The sequence below is a fragment of the Monodelphis domestica genome, chromosome 6 (genome assembly GCF_027887165.1).
Source record: "Monodelphis domestica isolate mMonDom1 chromosome 6, mMonDom1.pri, whole genome shotgun sequence".
In the NCBI taxonomy this organism is placed as follows: Eukaryota; Metazoa; Chordata; class Mammalia; order Didelphimorphia; family Didelphidae; genus Monodelphis; species Monodelphis domestica.
This window is the reverse complement of record NC_077232.1, coordinates 73,317,528-73,342,962: the sequence shown is the minus strand read 5'-3', so window position 1 is coordinate 73,342,962 and position 25,435 is coordinate 73,317,528. Positions and strand designations below refer to the sequence as shown.

At 41.3% G+C, this 25,435-nt stretch overlaps 1 protein-coding gene across 4 annotated transcripts in view; it reads right to left on the bottom strand.

Annotated features, from left to right (window-relative positions):
- The window catches only part of DNAAF9 (dynein axonemal assembly factor 9), a 169,263-nt gene extending 145,427 nt beyond the window's left edge, over positions 1-23,836 (bottom strand). For 2 of the 4 annotated variants that reach the window (XM_007497284.3, XM_056802255.1), the window contains exons 1-2: positions 23,576-23,836; positions 3,576-3,655 (exon numbers count right to left, since the gene is read on the bottom strand). In XM_007497284.3, coding sequence (XP_007497346.2) covers positions 3,576-3,655; positions 23,576-23,658 — 163 coding nt within the window. In that variant the 5' untranslated portion in view covers positions 23,659-23,836. Of the gene's footprint in view, positions 1-3,575; positions 3,656-8,609; positions 8,668-8,863; positions 9,052-9,302; positions 9,421-23,575 lie in introns of those variants that run through there. The other 2 variants (XM_056802257.1, XM_056802256.1) reach the window with 2 other exon arrangements.
- Between the last annotated feature and the right edge of the window lie 1,599 nt (positions 23,837-25,435).

Here is a 25,435-nt window from a genome sequence, read left to right as displayed (position 1 = left end):
CATAGACAAAATAATATTAATATTTTTAATTTAATGTCATAGCATCCAAGTACTTGGAAAAACTAATTACAGGGAGAAAACATAGCAAAACTATACTCTCTCCTTTCAGATTTAGATAAATCCAACAACAAAAAAGAATAAGGACCTAAATAGAATTGTGGGAAATTTGAGATGATAAATCACTAGTAATTTTTGAATGGAAATACAAAATAATCAACCTGAACGTATGACTTTTCTGACAATATGAATCAAGTGGATTCTAAAGAATCAGAGAAGAGGGGCCTACTAGAGAAGAACTGGTTTCTATCTTTTGGAAATGAGGAGCAGAGTATTCTTAACTATCACGGGGATTAGTTACCAAATATCCCACCTTTTTGTCAGTTTAGAGAAAATCTGCCCTCTATCTAATGTTTTCTTTCTTTCTCTTTTCTAAAAAACCTTACCTTCTGTCTTAGAGTTGATAGTAAGTACTAGTTCCATGGCAGAAGAGTGGTAAGGGCTAGGCAATAGAGGTTAAGGGACTTGCCCAGAATCACATATCTAAGACGCATCTGAGGTCAAATTTGAACCCAGAACCTCCCTTCTCTGGGCCTGGCTCTCAGTCCACATCTACTGAGCCACCTAGCACCCTTGATCTAGTGTTTTCTTAACCTGAATGCTTGCAGGGGTGGTAAGGCCCTTAGACATAAAATGCCAATGTTCCTCCAGGAGATTGTAGGTTAGGTAAAGGAAGCTATAAATATCTCATTGAGAAAAGTTTCCAAGATAATATTGGCCTATCTTATCAGTTGACATTCAGTATTCAAATGGGTATGTGATCTCCACACAGATTTTCCTTTAACAATGCAAACCAGGTTCATCCATCCCTACCCCCCCCCCCCCCCCCCCCGCCCCCAATCCTGCTCTCACCAATACCATGACCACGGATTTAGAAGGGAGGCTTCTTCTCCTACTATAGGGATAACTTGGGGCAAGAATTGTAAGGGGCGTGAGATCCCCAATATCGGCAAATAGGTTAAGCATGTGGGCTCCCCAAGTGATGGAGCTCCTCTGTTAACTAACCATGAAGACCTGTGACTTTCTACTTTGTCCCTTGGAGGTGTGGTAGATCACCAGATCCACGCATGCTTGCTATAACCAGATTTGTTTTCATACCAGGAAATGAACTTGATAAAAAATGGCCATTAAGAACAATAACAACAGTGGATTGAGAACCAGGCCTAGAGAAGGGAGGTCTTGTGTTCAAATCTGGCCTCAGATACTTCCTGGCTGTGTGATTCTCACTTACCCCCATTGCCTAGTCCTTACTGCTCTTCTGCTTTGGAACTAATAAAGCATCCTGAGTCTAAGCTAGAAGGTAAGGGCTTAAAAAAAGAACAATAACATCCTCAATATCCAAAGTAGAAGAGTTGGTGTCACTGAAAAAAGCACAAGATAGAATTTGGCCCTCTGTGTAGCCCGAGGTGCCCTTTGCAGGACCCTTGGATACTTGCTCCACCACCATCTTGATACCATTATATTTGGTGGGCCAGATCCATAATAAGAATGCTGGGAGTAGGACCATCGAGGCCATGCTTGTGACCTTTGCATTCTCTCCACTTAGGGATAACTCTGTCCACAACCTTAGTCGTTCTAGTGGAAGTGGAGATGATATTTGGGACAGCACCATTTCGTCATACTCCAACTTGCCAGAGGGGCATTTTCTGGGTAGATGATGGCATGGAGCATAGACTGTCTTGGAGTTCTACAAAATTGTCATGGATGACCTTGCCAAGAAATTGGTAGTTCAGGAGGCATCAACAATCTCAGAGACTCAAAGTCATACTGAATGAATATTGTTCAGCTTAGGATAGAGGAGTTAAATGTGGAAAAACTGCCTAAAGCAAAGGATGTTAAAAATGGCATTCTAGGAAATAGCTGTGTCCCTACAACTGTTCCTGGGGTCAGATGGCTACTAGCTGGTTTTAAGGATTTTTTCTCTTAGAGGCATGGGCAGTGATTGGGAAACTCCAACAATCCTATTGTACATCTACATCCTTTTCCTTTGTCTTCCCTAAACCTGAAGTAGATAAGATCATGAAGCAAAATGTCTGCCTTCTAATCAGCATGAGCCATAGGTGCAGCTCTTACACTGACCTGAGGGAAATGGCCCAGGTCTTTCCTTCGAATTGCCAGAACAAGCTCTTGGCTTCCTCCAATTTCTGAGACACCGAATAGATCAGGTTTGTTCAGTTGTTACACAAGCACTAAACATGCTTTCATGATTTATACTAGCTACATCAGTTTCATGGAGCTACTTACTGCTACTGTCAATCTGGGAAGAATGACTTTTGAAGGCAAGCAACCAGATGGTGCTAACTGAATGGGACAATGTCACTGGTGCTCAGAGGTGGAAGACAAATGGGAGGAAACAATGGGAGAGGAGAGGAGGGGAGAAACTAAAGTCAAGAGGAGAGAGAAAAGATGGCGGGCACTGTCAGCAAGTGAATTAGCACAATCCTATCCTCTAGCCATGAACGCTGAGTGTTGTAGAGCTTCATTTCAATGCAAGTCACACATTATTCATTCGGTCCATGTTCATCTTTATACTCCCTCAGTTATAACAGTGAAATGGACACAGATGGCTCTGCATTATAATCAGATCCATGACCTTGAAAGCCAGCTTCCAATGTCCTTCTGAGGGAAAAAGGAGTCAGGAGGAATAAACAACAATCTAGAGAATACAAGCAAAAATTCCTCCAAATGTTCTTTTAGTTAAGTGCTAGCTACCAGCTAACATTTTTCACTGATGATTTTACAAAGAGAATTTACATTTTAAAAATCAAGGAGGAGAAAAGGCATTAAAATTTTCTTTGAGGATGAGCAAATTCCTAGGAAGAGAAGAATTTCTCTAGAGTTTATGGTAAGACAAACTACATTCCTAGAAATGAAATTGGTTACTACAGGACTGGGAAAATATGTATCAGACTAAAGGACTAAGTTAGAAAATTTGTGGTTAATAAGCATCATTTACTTGGTGTGTAAAACATTTCCAGCTATATATTTAGTGATTTATTTCCATTTCAATTGACTGAAATGGGCAAGCCACAAAGATAAATAACAGGTACTTTCCCAAAGGAAATAAATAAACCCAACCATCTTCCCAACAATAGTTAAACCTTCACGACTAGAGAAAGTAATGTCAGGTTGGTAACAGCCATTGTAAAACAAAGGCCAAGAAGAACTGTTTTGGAGTATCATCAAATTTTAATATTAAGGAGCAAAACATACCTTTCCTCCTTTTCCACATACTTGAATATTTTGAGTAAAGGAAGAAATGAGTGGAGTCTTCAAGCAGTGGAGTCACTATCCAATTAAAAAATCCCTTTATCTTTTCCTGTATTGTACTTTCCCTTCTTTTCCCATGCTGTCTAAATAAACTGTATTATCAAGCCTCCATAATTCAAACTGAACTACCAAGAAACATGAACTATATGAAAATCCTCAAATTGTGGCAAGAGTCAGGGAGTGAAAGGAATAAGCAGAAAATCAAGATGCTTCCATTGCTTTCGCTTTTTGACTCTAAAAATACTAACCTAAAATGCAGAGAATTCCATCGGGCTGAGACTTGCTGCTTTGTGTCAGGATGCTTTGAATTTGACGAAGTCGGCTACAGCTACAAAAAAAAAAGAAAAAGAAGCATTGGTGAGGATGATGACATGTATTCAGGTCCTGAGTCAAATAATTTAAGACACTGTACTTTAAAAAGGATACCAAAGAGGCAGCCAAGTGTCTCAGTGGATAGAGCACCAGGAAGATATGGGTTCAAATGTGGCCTCAAGTACTACCCTTGCGAGTTACTTAACCCCCATTGCCCACCCCTTACCAATCTTCTGTCTTGGAACCAATACTTACTTAATATTGATTCTAAGACTGAAGGAGATAGTCTTAAAAAAAAAAAAAGGAATACAAAGACATTGTAGAATCCAGAAAAATTAAAGATTCTACAAAGGATAAAATATATTCTAGAAATAATAACATATGATCATTATTGTTATGGCTATAAGAAAGATAAATGGCATACATATTTACCCAGTGTGATCATTGTGATTTTACCATATATATTGTTTGATATTTTAGAACAAGTAAGAAGACTCCAATATGGAATCACCTAGAGAAAATGGTCCTAATAACAATAACCATATAAGCTATGGCAGACAGCCTGTTCTTTTCCACAGTCCTAATTCAATCTGATCTTGATTGCAGCTCCTAATTAGAGGAACCTGCCAGTTGACTACATGCTGACACCCATTTCTGGGGTCCCCAATTATCAATTTGAACCCTCATTCAATTTCTGGTCCTGACTTGGGAACTTACCTACCCAAATATAATATCAGTAAGTGACCTGGGGAATTTTCCCACCATATCTGAGGCTGATTAGGAATTCTCCCTCCTATATCTGGCATCAATTAACCTATTCTCAACTGAGCCCAAATTAAAGATATAAAATTTCCTAGCTGAGACCTCACTCTAAGCATGTACTCTCCCTGCCTCTTATATGTAAGTGACCCTGGCTCTGTGTGGTGAGCTCTATGTGTTACCATATAGCATCTGGTTGTGTATTTTAGTTTTGGCCTGCTTACCCCACCACACAGTAATAAAGCTTGTGCTTGCATTAGCTTCCCAAGGACCAGTCTTCTGTAAATCCTAGAACCAAAGTCTTGACCCTAAGCCAGGTCCTGAGGTCAAGTCAAGTGCCCAGAAATGAGAAGAGTGGATTAAAAGGATGAGTGAGTTGGTAGTGAGGAAGAACAAGCAGAAAGTGCTGATAAAATGTATTTAAAACACACAGGGTACAAAAAAGCATAGGAAAAATAGGATGAATTGATGCAAAGTGAAATAAACAGATCCTGGGAAAACAATGGAAAGTGACCAGTTTAGGGGAAAGAGCAACAATAACAAACAACTAAACAAAAAGCCTCAAGATCAGAAGGACCAAACTTGATCCCAAAGAAAAAGCCAGAGTAGATGCTTACTCACTCAGCTATACAGAGAGGTGAGGAAACCTGGTAGGGTCAGGGCAGCTTTTTCAATATGCTGGTTAGTTTTTCTAAGCTGCTTTTGTTTTTTGTATTCTTTGATCTAAGGGAGCACTTTCTAGAAGAGGGGGAAAGAAAGAATATAATGGGGAGTGTAGGTCATAGGAAAAGCTACTTAATAAAGATGATTTTTAAAAGTATACAGAAGAAAAGAAAAAGATATTTTGAAGTAGACACATGAACATTTTATTACTATCTTGTTCAACTTGATTCTTTTTGTAAAAAACAAACTGTACATAACACAAGTTCACTGTGTATATGCAATCTTACTTTTAGCATAGTGTATAAATGGAGATTTTGAACCTTTGGACTTCATCCCCCAGAAGTCCCTTAGTTTTTCCCAAAATTCCTTTTAATCTCTCCACCATGTTGCATAGTCACTTTTGCATAAGTTCTGAGGCTCTGCCTCCCTCTCTTCTTTTGGAAGTGGGTTGGGTTTAGCACCTTTTTAGTTAGCTCTTTTTTACTTTCATTATTATTAATAAATTTTATAAATACTTGAGTTATTATATATTAACTTTAAAACCCACAATAGTAAAAGTTTGTTAGTTGGCTATTAAGTTCTGTGATTAAAATTATCTTTACAGTCCATAATAAAAATGAAAATTTAAATAAGAAAATAATTTGATGTAAAAACCAGTGGAATTGCGTTTAGACTATGGGAGTGGGGTGGGGAGAGGGGAGGGTAAGAACATGACTTATAACCCTGGGAAAATATCCTAAATTAATTAATTAAATAAAATTTCCCAAATCAAAAAATAAATAAATAAATAGAATGAAAAAAAAAAGTGAGGCCTTGACTATGTTTAGCAAAAAGTAATGATGAATACCATATTTCCACTATGGATCACTTTTTTACCTGATGTCCTCTATCTATGTTTCAGTCAGCCTGATTCTTTGTATCTAGTTTTTAAAAATACATTTTTACTGAGATATTCTATTTTTACATTCCCTATATTAACCTGAAACTAACTTTCTGAAAATCTTCAGAATCTAGGGACAATATTTTGCTTGATTTTCTTCTTGAAATTAGGGGAAGACCAATGGATAAATGGTCCAAGAACAAAGAGTTCTCAAAAGAATTAGTCTATTAACAATCATATGGAAAAAAATTACTTCCAAATCACTAACAATAAATGAAAATCAAAATAACTTTGAGGCTTTTACCTTATATTACAAAGATGGAAATAGACATTTTTGGAAATGCCGAGAAAACAGGCACACTGATACACTGTTGATAGGTAGGGTTGTGGATTTAGCCCATCCAAAAAGTGAGTAAAAGGTCTACATTCTTTTATCCAAAGATCCCATTATTGGGGACTAAGTTGTGAAAGGCTTTATATTCTGTTAGTCAGTGTGCATTTATAAGCATTAAAGACAATCCCTACCCTCCAGAAGCTCACAGTCTAAATGCCAGCCAAGGATGATATTTATTTATTTATTATTAAGCCCTTGCCTTCAGTATGGGTTCCAAGGCAGGATAATAGTAAGGCTTGGGCAATGGAGGTTTAAGTGACTTGCCCAAGGTCACACAACTAGAAGTATCTGGAGTCTGATTTAAACCCAGGCCCTCCTGTCTCTAGACCTGGTTCTCTATCCATTCAGCCAATTCGCTCCACCAAAGAGCTTGTATTTAGAAGCTTAAACAGTATAATTACTCAAGGAATAAGCATTTGATACTGACTTTTTTCTTTTTTAAAGATAGTAATTATCTTTAAACTTATTCTTTTAAATTGAGCTAACTAAAAGATTGAATCCTTTTATTTTACCCCACTCAATAAACAATATCATTTCAGTGTAGCCATGTCTTCCCTCTTTAATAGTAAACATTTGGTATTCAGTTAGATAAATCTTTATCAGTTTGCACCAGTGACATTTTCATAAAGTTATTTCATTGTCCAATATTTCCTTCCTAATTCTATTTTCATTACCTTGAAAAAAAATGTTCTATAGAACTAGTTAATGGAAAGGTGATCATTGTCCCATTTACCCTCAAGTAATAAAACCTGAGGTAGGTCTTTCTGTCACTTGGAAGAGGAGGATGCAGCCCCAGGAATGGAGACATAATCTACCCCAACTTTCCTTCTGTCTTGTTCAAAAGACTTATGGAGGAGAAAGAAACCCCAAACAAAAATTATTCCTTTGGCCACCAAAACCTCATAAACTCAGCCAAGAGAAGATTCTGATGGCTACACCATCCTTAGCACAAAGCAAAACTACAAAAAAAAAAAAATCTCAATTGAGATACAACAAAGTGCTTTGGAGATGGTACAAACTAATTCAGTTCTGGGTGGCACATCACAGTAAAGAAGCTTGGCTTATACACGCTACTGACTAACTTCATCTCCCAGAGGGAGAGGAGGCAGAAGGAAGGAAAAGATGGAGGAAAGACAGAAGAAAAGGAACTCTAAGAGGCAGAGTTTGTTCTTTTGAAATCAATGATGCTTTCTCTAGATTTTCTCAGATCTCTAATGTATACTGATTCAGCAGTCGTCGCTTCGATTGTCAGATTTGAGCAAGTTAAGCATTGTCTGTAGCCTGAGTGTCCTGGCTTACCAGCCTACTGGGAGGCTCGGAGGACCGTTAGCTTGTAAACTTTGAGGTTCCACTTAAGGGCCATGTGACCAAAGGATACAAAAATCCTGCCCAGCAATGTGGTGGGAAGCCAGAGAAAATGAGAGGGGAATAGCAAACAGAGAATCTCCATTCCTGCTGTCTTGATAGTTGAATTCTGAGGAAGCACCAGAATTTTAGAAAATGCTTCCAACAGCAGGAATGGCCGCTTTCTGGAGGGAGGCCTCAGGCTGTTTGGAATCTCCCTCTCTCTTGTCAGACAAAGGAAGCTAACATCATTTCTTGGCAAAAACCTTTTCCTATAATTCTCTTCCATATGCCCAAATTGAACATTATACTCGAGTGCAGTCCATTGTTTAATCTGACATTTTGGTGGCTTAAAATGGAGGAAAGGGGCTTAATTTACTCTGCAGTCAGAGACCTAGCATCCCTGGGAATGACTGACAAAGTGGTTATGAGGAAAGGTCTTTGTCAACCTGAATGCACTTTAGAAATTTGAGATAGTACTAATTACAGTACACTGGCATCTGTTTTAAATTAAAGTTCACTGTAAAATCTCCATGAAACAAGCAAACCCCAATCAAGCTCCTCACTATCCCAATTTTCCTAACAGTTTTGGGACAGCCTATCATTGCATGTTTCTAAATAATCTAGGACTCTCTCTTAGTTGAATGAGCTCCTTCACTCTGTATTTCTGGAATATATTTTACTGGGTATACTTCCTCTAATTTCTTTCAATTTAGATAAGTGGGTTTATTTATTCAAAATAAATTTTAAAAACAAATGGATGAATGGATGGATAAATGGAGGGATAGATAGCTGGATAGATAAAATGCTAAGATTTACCCATTTTGTTTTTCTCACCACCTCCCAGTGAAGTGGATAGGCATAATATTCTCATCCCCACTTCGCGAATGCCTTACAGACCAAAGTTGGGTCTTGCCCCTCCATGCTTACCATATCTCATCCCTTCCTCTGGACTTATCCACAAAAGGCCCAGAAATGAGGTACCAGAGTTTCCTTACACAAAAAATGAAGAGAGGGTCAGATTAGCTGGCCATCAGGTGCTTCTAACTCTTACTCTATGATCCAATAAACATGATATAAATGACAGTAACTGTGATTCTTATCCTTCCAGTCTGGTCAGAAGGCAAAATAATCATCAAAGAGGGGTCTCTCTCCCTTCCTGCAATATTGGGTAAGTTACTCACCGTTTTCTTTTTTTAAAGGATCCTTGCTAGGTTCTCCTGCAGTAAGCTTTAAGGCCTCTAGTTAGCCTAGGGGGGTGCTAGTGGGGGGTCAGAAAAGTCCTTGTCCTTGTGGGTATCTGATGCTACTCCACAACTGATATCCACACACCCACTAGGTCATCAATGAATGCTTGCTAGCTGGCTGACAGCTGCCAAGAAAAACACAAGAACCTTTGTAATTCGGTGAAAAGAAAGCTACAGCCTATAAGCAGAGCACAACATAGCAAAGCCCTTAGTAATCTATGCCTGGGAACAAGGACCAACAAGGCAGTCAATTGTGAAGGGCACTGGCAGTCAGACCAGACCGTTCATCCCAACAAGAAGTGGTCACCTCTCTCAGAGGCCCAAGGGGGAAGGATCCCAAGAGCCCAAGCTCCCTGTGGGTGCCTGCCCCAATCACCTTCTCCACAACAGCAGTCAGAGTGGTTAAGCCTCATATCCAGGTTGAAATATTGATAGAAGCTATGACTTTTCAGAGCTTTGACAGTTGGAAATCCAAAACCTATAGAGAGCTAAAAAGATATGTGAACTAAGAGCCATTCCTCCAAAAGATAAGAGGTCAAAGAATATTAAGTTTCCAAAATATAAAATACAAACTATCAAGTAGCATAATGGAGAAAAATGCCCCAAATCACTATCCATTTGATGGCAAAGATGGTAAAAGATGAAAATGGGAAATAATGGAGGGGAAATGGAACAGAAAGACAGGGGGACTAATATACTGTTGGTGAAACTATATATTGTGGCAGGGCATACACATGTGTGGTCATACATTTCTCCAAGAGAATACTTCTCTGTCTTTTTATCATTCCCTGAATCACTAGCATAGTACAGTTTGGATAGACAGGAACCGCAAGTCAGAAAGCTGGGGGCTCTGCCACTAATTCAGTATATAACTATGAATGATACATTTCCCCATCTTTGGTCTTCAGTGTCCTCATCTGTAAAAATTAACCAATATTGGGGCAACTAGGTGACTCAGTAGATGAATAGCCAGGCCTGGAGTTAGAAGGATCTGGGTTCAAATCTAGTCTCAGATACTTCCTGTGAGGTCACCCTGGGCAAGTCACTGAATCCCCATTGCCTAACTCTTACCATTCTTCTGCCTTAAAATTAATATACACTATTGATTCTAAGACAGAAGTTATGGGTTTAAAAAAAATCAATGTTTATTAAGTGCCTACTATGTGCCAGGCACTGAGGATAGAAAGGGAGGCAAAGACTGCATCCTGCCTTCAAGGAGCTCATAACTACTGAGGATGACAACAGGTAAATATATACAAACAAGCTACATAGAGGATAAATTATTTCCAGACTCAGAGACTGGAGAGAGATCTTTAGTGGCAGTCACAGTGGTACATTCTTGGCCCCACTGGTCAACATTTTTATCAATTGGATAGACAGAAAGCTTTCCATTTTAAAGTTCTTTTTTCATAATAGGTATAGTGAAGCAAAAATCATTTTTACATTTTTATTTCTTTATTTCAATTGACATAAATTAGGAAGCAAAAAAAAAGTTAAGCGTTGCATGTTTGTATAGTAATTGTTGCATGGGCAGCTGCAAATGAAGCAAGCATTTAAAATAGGACAGGAAGAATAGACATGACTGTTGGGAATTTCTAAGTTGTGTTGGTTGCTAAGAAGCCAAGGAGCATAAGGTCAGAAATGCAATTAGATTTTTTTTTTTAAACAAGTACAAAAGTGACAGAAAAAATCAGCAAAATCAACTTCAACTGGTGCTTCATTGGGCTGATTGTCTTTAAGGGGCAACAAAACAGAATTATGAATCTAAAGTTGTTAGGGAGTTTCAGGGACAAGAGCCATTTACCACAAGGCCTTGGATTCCTCTGGGCTCATTTGAGTACTACAGGAGGAGTCAAAACTCTTTTTAATATGAGCCCTCCCTTCACTGGTGTAGAGGAATGTTCCCAAGGCACCTCTGCTGTGCAGATAAGCAGCTCTATTCAGGCCTTCTCTTTGTGAATGACGATTGCCCATGTTTTTCTGTAAATGGTCCACAGAGGATCCCACAAACTCAACTGCATTTATCAAGTATTAAGTATCTACTACTGTAAATTCAAAGCACTGCTGGTGCTTGGATAATGCAAGGAGTAAAAACAAAAACAGTCCTTGCCCTCCAGAAGCTTACATTCCATTGTGGAGATACATTTCCTGAGATAAGGGAAGGTTATCTGAAGAAGGAGAAAGTGCTAATATGTAGGAGGAAATCAGGAAAGTTTTCCTAAAGGAAGAGGCCTGTTTTGATCTTGGAAGAAATCTAAGGGTTCTAAGTGGCAAAAGGAAGCAGGGAAATACATTACATGCATGGGGGTACAGTTTATGCAAAGGTATGGAAGTCAGAAATTGATGGCCCAGTTTGGGGAAAGGTACATTGGCCAGTGTAACTGAAGCACAGGGGACACCAAGTAAAGTTATGGAAAAGGAGGAGGGACTTTTAAGTTCCTTTCAAAGAAAGGGTCAACTATACTTAATAAAGACTGTCAAAGTTTCGTGTGTCATTCTCTTTTTTCGTTCTACTTTGTACATGGAAATGCCCATTTTATTTGATATTGAGGTTCGGAATTTGAAAAAGTAAAACAAAATTAAAAAAAAATAACTAAGGAAAGGCTCATTGGCAGTGGGGATGAGGAGAGTGTATCTGTATGAACGTGGCTTAAAAACAAAAGTCGTCTGGGGTCATCTGTGGAGATGATAAACAAATTTGAGTGTGCTGAGATCACCAAGAGAAGGTGAAGAGAGGCCCTGGACAAGCTCAAACAAGAAGAGAGCCCAGGGCAGAGCCTTGGAGGAAGCCTGTGGTTAAAGGGCAGGACACAGATGAAGATCTATCAAAGGAGCCCCAAAAGGAGTGGTCAAATAGGGAAGAAGGAAAACCAGGAAAGAGCTGAATCTTAAAAGCTACAGAAGGAGAGAGCATTCAGATGGAGGAGTGATCCAATGTGTCAAAAGCTATAAACAAGAAATAGGTTGAAAAAAAGACATTCAGATTTAGCAAATAGAGGATCATCCATAATTTTGTTTCCATTCATGTGAAAGAGTTGGAAACTAGATTGCAAGAGACTGAGAAATGAAGGGGAGGTAAGAAAGTAGAACCAAAGAGTGCAGATTTTTCAGAAGTTTGGTTGTAAAAAAGGAGATAAGCCATTCTTGAATTGATAAATGAACAAGGGACATGAATAGGCAGTTTTCAGATAAAGAAATAAAAACTATCAATAAGCACATGAAAAAGCGTTTTAAATCTCTCATAATTAGAGAAATGCAAATCAAAACAACTCTGAGGTACCACCTCACACCTAGCAGATTGGAGGTTTTGAACAATTGACATGAGGGGTGGAATAGAAAGTGAAGGAGAGAAGAATAAAAGGATTGCATGACAGTGAGACCCAGTTGAACATAAGTAACAAATCTGTCATGGATTCAGAAAGCATAGTTGTGGGGTTTTCTCTAGTAGAAGTCAGCAGCATTTGAGAAAGGGTACTCAATGAAGTGATGCTGTGTGAATGGGCCATGAGTAATGTGTAAAATGGCAAAGGAAGGCAGACAAACATAAGGAACAGCTAAGGAAAGGGCACAGGGTGATAGAGAAAGGTAAAAAGAGGCAGGTAAAAGGAAAGATGGGGCAGGGTTATACATTAAAATATGCTCCTGAGAGAAAATCCAGGAACCAGAGTGGGGAAGCATGGCAGAAAGAGAGTATCTGGGGAAAGATCATCAGAGGCAGAAACAGAAATGATACTGTCATCAGGGTATAATACAGAATACATTGAGGGGAAGGAAAGAATGAATGAAGAAACAGAACACTCCATTGGCACAAAGGTGTGACATAGCAGTGATGGGGTGGGTTGTTGGGACATCTTCAGGAGCTCTCTCTGCCAATGTCAGTGAACCTACTAATTTCTTGACTTGCCCTAATGATAATTTCATCTTTCAAAGGACGAGGAAACAATAAAGAATAATTTTATCTTGGATCTGATTTTTACCAACAGAGATGTATAAGAGGTAGGGGTGGGAGAAGAGTGGGAAATGAAATATGGGGTCAATAAGAGGAGAAAAGAAAGAAGAGAAAAACATTTGGGGGGTCCTGCTGAAGTTATGTATGCACATAGCATTTGCACCAAGTGAAATTAGCCCTTCACCACACAGCCCATGCAGCCTGGTCTGTCTGGGCCTCCTTCCAAACTAGAATTCAGGAGGCTAAAGCTTTTGTCCTTATTTGTAAAAGTCATACACTGAAAATCAGCTGAACACAATCAGTCAGTCTTGTGAGGAAAATATTTGTCCTTCAAAAGTCCTGTTTCTTAGGCAGCACTATTACATTGTGGTAAATAAACGTGCTATACTTGAAATACAATGATCTATATTTGCTTTAAAAATTTTTTAATAGATGAAGGTCAAATCCTTTTCTAAACAAAACTGAAATACAGGTCCACTGAGGTTTATGTAAAAGCAAGGCTGTGAAAAGTTGGATGTAAATCAAATTTCTACCAGGAATCAAATAAATAATTTTTAAAATATTCTTCAGGAACTTCTTACTAAAGGAACCCAACTCCTTCAAAGATAGAAGGGAACCTTTTTGTTACCCTAGGAATTACCAAGTTAAGGGATTTTATATTTGGGTTTTGTACCCTGGATTAAAAAAAAAAAAAACCTCTTACCTTCTGCCCTACTAAGACAGAGAAGCACAGTATGGGCCTAGTGATTGGGATTGATTTACCCAGGGTCACACAACTAGGAAATGTCTGAGGGCTAGATTTGAATCCAAGTCCTATTGACTCCAGCTCTGGTCCTTTCTATTCACTGTGCTACCTAGCTGTCCATGTACATTGGATTTTTAAGGTAATCTAAAGAAGAACTACAACAAATCCTTCACTATGGACCTTAGGACAAGTAATCAATTCACCAGCAACATTGATCAAGTACTCACTATGTGCCAGGCACTGAACTAAGCATTGGGGTTACACAAGGCAGATAAAAATTTTTGTTTTATAAGATTTCTTGTTCTGAGATGGGGGACACCATAGGAATCAGTAAGTAGTGAGGCAGTGGTAGAGTGGATACTGTTTGGGGAAGTCTCATTACTTCTCAGTGGCCCAGGAAACTCTAAGACTCTTCAGTGGAATAGAAGATGCTGATATGTTTAGGTAGAAAGATTTTCTCAACAGAGACTCCTTTATTTTTGAAATCATAAGTCTGGTTAAAAAAAAGTAAAAGCCCCAAACCTAAATACAGGCAGAACAAACCACAAGGGAAAAAGTTCATGGGTCTGGTCTGAGGACTATTCTCTCCCTTTTATAAAAAGTTGGAATAGCATCTGTCTTTCTCAAATCATGAGATACTGTTCCTGTTCTCCATGATCTTTCAGATATTACTGATAGTGGCTCAGTCATCACCTCTGTTAGTTCTTTCAGAACCCAAGGATATGGTTCATCTGGACCAGGGGATCTGAAGTCATCAAGAGCAGCTCATGTTTTCCCTTTACTTTTGTATCAACTCCCTCTTAGTCATCTTTGATCAGTTCCAGTATACAGCTCACTCTCCTTAGCAAAGAAAACCAGAGACAAAATGAGAATGAAATACTTCATTCTCCCTGTTGTCGTCTTCCCTTCTAAGTAAATATCCAATTCCTTCTTGGATCATTTTTCCCTCAGTACAGCTTTAAAAAAAGAAAGAAAGAAAGAAACACCATCTTTTTGTTGTTCTTAGCTTCTCTTACCATGTCTAACACTATTTTCATAGGACTGTACCATATCCTTATAGCCATACTTTTTCCTTGGCCTTGCTTCTATCTTCTGTACTTTGTCTTTGAAAAATCTAGGTTATTTAGTGACTTTCCTATGGATCCTCATTGTCTTTTTGTATATATTCCATTTTCCCTTCTCAATGGAACTTTTTCCCTTTCTGTCTTAAAATTTCCTTCTTGATCCTTTCTGGGATCATTATCTCTGTATTATTTTAGCCTTTGTGAGCCTACTTATATTTCCTTTAATTACAAGGAAAATGGTAGTGTACTTGACCAAAATGTGGAAACTGGGAAGAGGGGTGTAGTAAGAGGAGGAAGATAATGAACTTTATTTCAAACATGCTGAGTTAGAGATGACTTTGGAATATTCAGTTCAACATTTCTGAAAGAGTTCATGTTGTAAGACTGGAAGAAAGTAGGATTGGATATATTGATTTGGGAGTTATCTGAATAATACATGGGAGCTGATGTAAAATATTACTAGGAGGTAGCTTATCGAAAATAAGAAAAAGCCTAGGTCAGTGCCCTAGAATACCCTCACACAAAGGAGACAGGATAAGGATGGTGATCATGCAAAGAAATCTGAGAAGAGTATGACCAGACAAATAAGAAGAAAACTATGTTACAGTAGTATCTTGGAAACCGAGTGAGCAGTGTTCAGAAGGAGGAGTGGTGAGTAATGTCAAACGCTTCAGAGAGGTTAAGAAAGCTGAAGACTTAGAAATGGATACTGGATTTAGGAAGAGAGCTAAGGGCAGCTAGGTGGTAGTGGAAAGAGCACTGGACCTGAAGTCAGGAAAAAATGAATTCAAATCTTGACTCAGACACTTAGCTATGTGACCCTGGGCAAATCGCTTAACCTTGTCTGCTTCAGTTTCTTCAATTGCACATAATAATGCCTATTTCTCAGGGTTCTTACAAGAATTAAAGGAAATAAATATTTGTAAAGTGATTAGCACAGTGCCTGGCACAAGTTGGCTTTCAGAAATGCTTATTCTCCCTCCTTGGCAGAACAGTATCAGTTGAGTGATGGGGATAAAAGCAAATCAAGGTCTGAAAAGTGAGTGGCAAGACAGGAAGTGGCAGCCACCAATGCAGACACATTTTTCTAGGAATTTGTTTGCAAAAGGTACAGAGAATTTAAAAAATAGTTTGAAGAGATATTGGATCAAGGTGTTTTTTGTTTGTTTTTTAAATGCAGAGATCTGAGCATGCTTGTAGATCTTGCCAGTTTCAAACTCATCTAACTATCCTATCATACAGTCTACATAAATTCTCCTCCTGTCCACAAAGATATAATGAGAAACTCTGTCAGATGCCTTGCTAAGGGTGTTCCAAGTCTCCAACATTCCCCTAATCTATCGGTCTGGTAGCCCTACCAAAAAAAGACCAGAGGCCCTATTGGGCATGACTTGTTTTTGAGAAGCCCATGATGCCTTAGAGTGACTCTTCCAGAAAATCATAAGCTATTCCTTTAGTAAGGCACACTAGAATTTTGCAAGGCATCAAAGTCAAATTCACCGATCAGGAAACCAAGTCAGGAAATCTGTCTTCTTTTCATCACAATTCCTTAGAGTCAACAATCTGCAGCACAAACCCACTCAATTCTATTCAATTTACTCAACATTTACTTAAATGACTATGATATTACAAAACACAGTGCTAGGGTACCAGGATGGAGCCTCTTATTTCAAAAAGCTTATAATCAAGGAGATATACATAGTTATGAGTCAAAGTGACTTATAAGCATAGAAGATGCCAAAAAACATTCTGAGAGATTCGATGAGGGAAAGCTTATTTCCAGCTGAGGGGATCTGGGAAGCTTTGGAGGAAGTAGCATCTAATTTGGGATCTGAGAGGAAAGATTTCAAGAAAGAGAAATAGGGGCTCAAGGATCCTCATTCAGAGGATATGGACAAAGTTACAAAGGCAGGAGAAAGTGAAAAATTATAAATAATGCATTTTAGTCAAGTCTAGAATTGATGAAGAATTATGAAATAAGACTGTAAAGGTAAGTTGAAGCCAGGTTGTAGAAAGTCTTGAAAGCCTATTGAAGGGATTTATGTTGATTTGATAGTCAGTATGAACTCATTGAAGGGTTTTAAATATGTGACACATTCTAGCCTGTCTTAAAAATATGAATTTGACAGCTGTGTGGAACATACATTAGAGATGGGAAAGACAGAATACAGGGAGGCCAAAGAAAAGGCAATTTCAACAGTAGAGACAGGGGGGAAAGGTCTGACCTAGGGTAGTAACATTTTGAGTGGAGAATGGGAGAAAGGCTAGAGATGTGGAAGTCAAAATGATAGTATTTGACAACCAATTGGATATAGGGAGGGATCCAAGATTACATTGAGGTTGTAAATCTAGGTGGCTGAACAGGAATAGAGAAGACTGGAGAAGTGGGTTCGGGCAGGGATGAGTGGAGGTATGATGGTTTTCTACTTTGGACATGTTGAATTTGACATGCCTATGTAAAACTCAAGTGGAGATGTGTCCAGTTGGAAATTGGAGATGAGGGCCTGGATTTCAGGAGATTACCTCTAGATATATAGACTTGGGAATCATTTGCATAGAAATAATATTGGAAACCATGGGATTTTATGAAATAGCACCAGAGAGCATATTGAAGGAGATGAGAGTTTAGGATTGAGTGTTAGGGGGCACCCATGTTCAGTGAGCTGGAGATGGACACTGTTCTATTGAAGACATGGTAAAACAGAAGGAAAAGCAGGAGAGAGAACAATATTATGGAAGTCAAGGAAGGAGAAGAGAGAATCCAGAAGGAAAGGGCTGAGATGACATTGTCAAAAGGCTGCTAAAAGGTCAAGCAGAATAAGAACTGAGAAAAGACTATCATCTTTAGCAGCCAATCATGGGCATCCTTGCCGAAAGCAGTTCATTAGAGTGGTGGGGGAGAGAAGTGAGGCTTGAGAAAACACACAAGGAGCATTGATAGAATAAAGGCCCAAGATAGACAATATCTATATTCTCTCAATTAATATGTCACAGGCCCAGATGAATTATATCCCAGAACTTATGGATCACTGCAGAATCATTTGTTACCTTTTTTCTTAATTCTTATAACCAACCAGTTGGCAAGTCTTGTCAGTTGTATTCAAGCCAGTTCTACCAAATCTCTTTTCCACTTCCACAGCTCCCATTACTTATATGTGTGCCTGTTAGATATATGTAAGTGACTGGCAGGACAGAGTCTGGGTGTGACCTAATGTCTCCTAATCAATCAATCATCAAGCATGTAGTTAAGGCCTAATGTGCCCTGGAATGATAAAGACATCCCAACCTTCGAGGAGTTCATTTCCTTTTGGGGGAACCAAAAAGCACATATAAGTGCATATATAAAATAAATACCAAGTAATCAGGGAGGGGAGGCCCTTAGCAGCTAAAGGGAACATTTTAGGAAAGCCATCGTATAGGAGGTAGTATTTGAACTTAGCTTTGAAGAAAACTAGGGATTCTAAGAGATGGAGGTGAGGAAAGAGGGCATTCCAGACATGAGGTTGGGGGAAGGAAGAGGATAGAGTACACAAAAGCCCAGCAGCAGGAGACAGAACATCATGTGTAAGAAGCAAGAAGGCCAGTTTGTCGAGGCTACTGATTGTGGGAAGTGGAAAGATTTATAGGCAGCAACATGGAAAGGTGCATTGGAGTCTGGTTATCAAGTGCTTAAAATTCCAAATGGAGTTTATTTTTGTTCCTAGAGGTAATAGGAAACCACTGGAGTTTAATGAGGTAGGAGCAAAATGGACAGATCTACATTTTCTCTTTGGAAATTATATAAAAGATAGGAGTTCCAAAACAGCACAATGGCCCCCAGTTCCCCTAATATAGCCATGACTTTGCTCTAGGGCAGTGTTGGAGATGTATTAGCATGCCTGCCGAGCTGGCACTGGGGGAGCTGCTCCGTTCCCCCTCTTCCCAGCACCCAAGGACATTTTTACATACCCCACCCTTGTGTCCAGAGCCACCCAAGGTGAGCATTTCCTCCTTCTGCTCTCTGGGATAATGAGGGGGCTCACAGGCAGCTTGAAGTTGCAGTTTGGGCATGCGAACTTGAAAACCTTCACAGATACTGCTCTAGGAGTTCCTTTCTTTTCCTCCTAGCCTGATTTAAATGGTTGTGATATAGGGAGGCATCCCAAGGAACCTCATCCTAGTCACAAAACTGGTATTTATTTTCTAAACCAAGGGAACCTAGAGAAGGACAATCTTTTATCCAGCTACATATTATCCAAAGTCTGGTCATGTTAGAATCAAGGGGAATAAAGAAGACAAGAAGAAACTGGTTGAAAATGGACCACTCATACTTTTCTAGAGGTACAGATTACAAAGTCCTGGTAGGCAGAAACCACATGTTTCCCGTGTCATTTTATAGAGAACATACCAAAGCTCAATAAATCCTTAATAACACTTATATACTTGCCCATCAGGTCATAAATGAAATAACATACTACCTACCTTCGACTTAGAGGAAGGAGTTTCTCCTAGAGAGTTCCAAGAATTTTGTGCCTCTGTGATCTAATGTATACTCTGGGCATTATGTATACAGATATTACTCTCTTTTCTGGAAAAATTCAAAATGGTGCCCTAATTTAATTAAAGTCTCCCAGTAAGAATTGCTGAGCTCAGACCACATGTCTTAAATTCCACCCCATTCAAGCAGTACAGGGCAATGTAGATCTAGAAACTATGAGCCTCCCCTGACAGTCTAAAAAGCTTACTCCTAGGGATGGCAAGGAACAAAATAGTACCTGTTATGGTTTTGAGCAAGTATCATGTTTTGGGGTTTTATAAAGCTTCAAGAAGGATTAAAGGTAAGACGATAAGTCTATGTTGGGATTCAGGGATAAGACAGAATCAAGTAAAATTGATACCATCTTGTTCCTTATCAAGCTTGGCATTGAATATTTGCTTCAGTCTTAAGGACAAGAAGATCCCAACAAGGTAGAAGGCCCTCAGTGGTTAGAAAGTATTCACTTTCTAGCTAGTCACAAGTACAAAGCACAGACAGACTCTACGTCTATCCATAATCCAGAATAGGAAAAGACTCAAGGCTTAAACCATGTAGGAGCAAACAAACCTTGCCATAATTCCCTGCCATTATATCAATATTTCCAAAAAGAAAAGAACCTTCAATTTTTCACGGCCTCAATATCTGAAAACATTGAAAACTTTAACTAAAATATACATAGAAACCACACACTGTGATTGAGGACTTAAGGTCAGGGGAAGATAGGAAGAGCAGAGAAAAACAGAAAAAAGAGTCGAGTAGCTAAGACACAAAGGGCAAAAGTTGGAGCACTTGGCAACATCGAGAAGAGGCCAACAGAGAAACTTGAGTCGAAGTGAGTGATAAACAGACATAAAAATGAAAGAGAGACTTTGAAACTTAAAATAGAAACCAAGACCAGGGAAAGGGGGTCCTGAGAAGAAAAAGGTTTTGAATGGGTAAGGTAGCCTTTTGGCCAGATTTCTCCTTACGCTTAAAAAGAAGCCTGTAACCCCGAGGAGCCACATTATTTGAGTTTCTGGTTTATACACACCTTCTGGGAAGCTGGCTTCCAGCAGCAGCAGCAGAACCACATAACTGCAATTTAGTATGGGTCTTTAGGAATGCTACTTCACCAGTTAATACTACTGCTTCCAGAGGATTGGTGACTTAAGAGACTGTATGTAAACCAAATGTGGGCCACATTAGCAAAGAGCAGAGCCCAACCCAGCTGGCTATGTTCAACACAGTCAAAAGCAGGGGAAAGGTTAAAAATAAGGGGGGGTAGAAAAAAATCTTACTTTATGAGAAGGGTAGGTAGACAGAATAGGGGAAAGGGAGGTGGAAGATATTCCTCCAGTTTATGGTACAGTTAGCTGCCCACACTGCCTGCCCCTTGCTCAAAGCCTTACATGCTTTTCTCAAGTAGGATACCTATTTTAGGATTCAGAATTTGCCTGATTATCTGGATTATACAACAAACCTCTCATTAAAACAAAACAAAAAGACGTAATCTTCTCTCAACACTGCCCTGTTAGGGGCAACAGGGAAGGTATCAGCTTTCTCTGAGACATGTTTATTAGAAAGCTGACCTCTCCAAAGGTACAAAGACTCAGACATTGAAGAAGAAGAAAACACCTAAGCTTAGCGTCAGAGCTGTGGGCTGACCTGATCCCTGGAATGCCAAAGCTTAAGAAGATGAGTCCACTTAAATCTCCTGGCCTTTAGCCTTGCAGAAAACCTAGAGCACAGGCCCAAAGCTCCCAAGATCTCCTGGGAAGTTCTGATACAAAATGTAAACACTCTTTTCATCTATGAATAGGTCAATCAGTCAGAAGCTCAGGGTCAAGTCTGGTTTAGGTTTAAGCTTGGTGATGGCTGCAATAAACAGCTATTCCCTTGAGACTGCAAGTCCCAGAACACTCCATGGAGGTCAGTGTAGCTAGAGCCAAACAGTTCAGCAAAGGCCACTTGACCTATTTAGTGGAAGGCCTGTTGGCTCCAGTAAGGGGGCCCAGGTAACTTCATGTCTTTGAAATGGAAAAGGCATCTCCACTCCTCCCCTCCATAAACATTTTTTTTGGGGGGGGGGTAAGGGGAGAGTCCCTTAAACAAGGGCCTTTTCTAGCAGATATCATTTCATTTCAAAGTAAAAAAATAAGTTGCCAGCATCATTTTGAGGACATATTTATTTGCATTGTTGAACAAAGAAAAAGAGCAACCTCTTCAAAAGCAGCAGAATTTAGTGCCAGACCACCTCCCTCTCCCTCCTCCCCCCTGCTCCAGCTTCACAGTCATTTCCTCACCCAGATAAGGGTCTGCAGGCAAGAGCATTCTGCAGATGGCCTCCAATCCACTTCTTCCAGCTTTCTCCCTCTTCCTTGCCCACCCCCAGCCTTTCCTCACTGCTTTGCAACCAAATGGCATTTACCCCTACAGGGATGGCTAAAGCAAGCGGATCTCCCCATGCCAACCACTGGGCATCTAGCCTACTCCCAGGCTTCTAGTACAGTGCAGCAGCAGGGCACCGAGCCCTGAGCCAGTCCCCCTCCTTTGTCTGCTTTAAAGACCCTTGGAATGGGGAATGAGGGGAGGGGGCTTGAAATGTACAGCCCCTCCCCCCTTGTCTGGGTAGTCATGGAGCTGGGGCTCTATCTCCTGGTGCAGTTAGTGAAGGTGCTCTGGAATCTAGGAATTTATTTCAGGGAACCCACAACCCTTTTACTGCCCCCCCCTCCTTTCATTTCCCCACCTTCCTCACTCAACATCTTCCAGGGTTCTTTTCTTTAATCCTCTCCCCAGTAGATCTAAAGGGTAAAGGGTCTGTGCCCAAGGGAAGATGGAGGTGGGGAGGAAAAGAGTGGAATGTGTTAAAGACTGTCACTGGCACTCAGTGACAAAGGGGCTGTGTTATTAGAAAATGGTTATGGGGAAATGTCTAATGGAAGCCAGGTGGGGGAAGCATTAACTGAGAAAGGCATCTTGTGGGGTTTTTTGGGGGGGTAGCTTTGTCAGGGGGAAGACAGGCAGTGTCTGAGAGAAGGGGGTGCCTTTGTGTTTGGAGTCCCTTGTCAGGCAGCATTTTCAACAAGAGGAATTGGGTGGGGGGATGTCTGGAAATCATTTATAAGGCTTCTGGAGAATCATTGGTAAGAAGCAGACTGTAGGGGGCTGAGGTCTCCAAGTAGCTGGAAGAATCCATTGTTTATGGAAGCAGGGATGCCCTGTGCTTCTGCAGGAGGAGTAGGACACAGTTTTCTGAGGAAGACTAAGGCGTGGAGGTTTGAGAGTAACTCATCTTGAGAGGGTAGCTGTGGAAGGTAGAAGGCACTATAAGGAGAGGCAAAGGGGAGACTCGAAAGAAAGCTTTTTGGGGAGGTTTTTTATAGGGACACTGGGAGGTGATTGGAATTCTGGGGGTGGCTTTGGGAAAGGCTTCAAGGGGGCAAAGCTTTAAGTGGAGGGCCTCTGTGGGGGAGGCTTTGCTGGGGAAGCAGTGTGTGTGTGTGTGTGTGTGTGTGTGTGTGTGTGTGTGTGTGTAATTTAGAGACATTGTCAGTGAAGGCCTTGTAGGGGCACAGGGGAGGACACGATGGAGGAAAAGGAGTTGTGGGGGTATTCTCTGAGAGGGACACTATCTGGGCCAGGGGCATTGTCAGGAGAGTTCTCCTGGGGGGCATAGTGAGGGAGGCTGAGCTGTCTGGGGAGCAGGTAGTTTTTTTGGGGGGGGCAAAGAGGAGAATCTGCTTTGGGGAGAGGATGGTTTGGGAGCACTGTTAAAGGAAGGCCTCCTAAGGGTACAAAGGAGGTAGTGCTGTTTTGGAGGGCATGGTTATAAGAGGAGGCAAGGTCCAATGGGTAACTGAGGGGCACAATGGGGATGCTCTCTGGGAGATAGGGCATGGGCCCAGTCTCTAGGAGAGGGGTTGGTTTAGGGGAATCATCAGGAGAGACCTCCTGGGCAGCCCAATTAAGGGCAATGAGGCCGTTGGGGGCAAAATGAGGAGGGCTCTATGGGAAGGGGGTAGTTTGGGGGTGCTGTCAGAGGGAAGCCTCTTGGGCAGCCTAATGGTGGGAGCAGCCTGGGGGAAGGGGCGATTGTAAGCACAATGGTGGTCAGCTTGAGGAGGGGACATCGGAGGGACACAACAGGGACGCTCAATGAGGAGGGGGCGGTTGGGGGCGTTGTCGGAGGAGGCCTCTTATGCAGCCCAATGGGGGCGCTGCCTGGGGGAGGGGGCGGTTGGGGTCATATTGCGGAGGCGGCCTGGAATAGGGAGATTTCAGGGGGATGCTCTTTTGGGGAGGGGTTGGCAGAAAGCTGCCCGAGCTGTACGTGAACCGAGGCGGGGGGCGGGGGCCGTGCCGTGCCGGGCAGCGGCTGCCTTCGCTGCGGTACCTGACGAAGGACGATCCTCCGCTCGCGGCCGCCGGGGCCCAGGATCGGGAGCGGCCCAGCAGACGAGGGTGAAACAGGTCCATGGCGGCGGCTGGGGCCTCGGCGAGGATCCGCAGGAAACGCCGGCCGCTCCGAGGAGCGCTCAGGCCGGGGCCGGGGCCGGGGCTGGAGCTGGGGCTGGGGCGGGGGCCGGAGCTGTGTCCATCCTCGGGGCGGGGGAGGGGGTGAAGGCGGGGCCGGACCAAGGAGGAGCCGCCCCCGAGGGCGGGGCTCCATTGTCGCCTCCAGGGGGGCGGGGCGAATAGGAGCGCACCACTCTGAGAGGAGCGAGGAGGGGTTGTTGGAGGAGATGCCTCCTCACCGGGGTAACTGACCTAGTCACTGAATTCCAGATACCAAATAATTAGAAATTCTAATATGCAATTAAATTTGGGCTTGGTCTAGAGTGGAGAAGGTGCCATGACATATAAAAAGAAAGAATATGTGGTAACGTGTGCCCCCTTCACGGGGTTATAAGTGTACCCAAGAGCACAACTGCGGGTGTAGCCACGCCCCTCATATCCCGGCCCTCCTCCCCGCCCCCACTCCTCCAGCCGTTTCTGGGAGGTTGGGTTGTGGTCTCCCCTCCCCCTCACTCACACCCCCTAGCTGCCTTGGGCCAGTCGCCCACTCTGGGCTCTGCCTGGAGACAAGCCCCTGGGACGCCTCCTTTCATCCCACCGGGATTGGTGCAATCCCCTCTTCCCTCCCTCTGCACTCCCCCATTGGTTCGGTTTTACTGCACTGATTAATCAATCACCAATACTTGGACAAATCTGTGACTGCTTCGATGTGGCTTCTCTTTTCACCAGGCCAGATCCCAGGCCATCCTTCTGCTGTGATTCTTGTCTTTGGCTTCCAGCGATAATCAACCCCCTGGAGTACCCTCCTCTGGGTCTTTTACAGGATGGCTATTGAGGACTTGTAAAAAAAGAAAGGCCTCTAGTCTTTGGGGTGAATTCTCCTTTATGGGAAAATTTATGGGAGTACAGGGATAGAATTGCACAGATTTGCAATCTGTAGTCCTGAAACCTCTCGGTGACAGTGTTTAGGGCCAGTCATTGAATTCATTCATTTATTAAATAAACATTTAAGTGCCCAGAGACTCCCTCATCTCAAGAAATTAGTTGTCTACTAGGTTGACCATTCTGGGGTCTAACAAACTCGCTAAATAACTAGCCCATAAGTCTTTGATTATATCTCTTGAGAACAAGTCATCAATGGCAATATGCTACAGCCTATTTACACCAATATGTGTATACATACATGTATTACTGCCATTTTTATTCTAAAACCACACTATTCTATAACTTGAAGCCAAATAGTATCACTGAGAGAATACTGATATTAAAAAGATGGGCTCTTGTATCAGCAGTTTGGGATCTTTGGAAATGCTGTATAACAGCTTCTGAAAGCTTCATTTGCTAGTGCTAAGACCAGGAGATGGGTGGATCTGTATCTCCCGGTACTGCCATTCCACCCTTGCTTTCAATGTTCCAGTACAGAACCTAGAGTTGAACACAGGACACCAACACCAACGTACTTATCCCTTTCCCATAATCTGCGTGTGGGTTTGGGTTAAGTCAGGAGAAACAACTACATAAGAGGGCTACAGTGTTAACTCTTCTGTCTTTGCTATATTAAACTATGTAGCTACCAAAAAAAAATACTACACAAATATAATTTAGTACACTCCTGCTCCTAAACTCATTGTCTATATTACAGTGCCTGAACAAATGGACTTGCTCAATGGGTTGTCCATCCAACTACATGTTGTAATCTTGCAATAAGCCATCTGAATCCAATTTGTTTTTCCTGTGT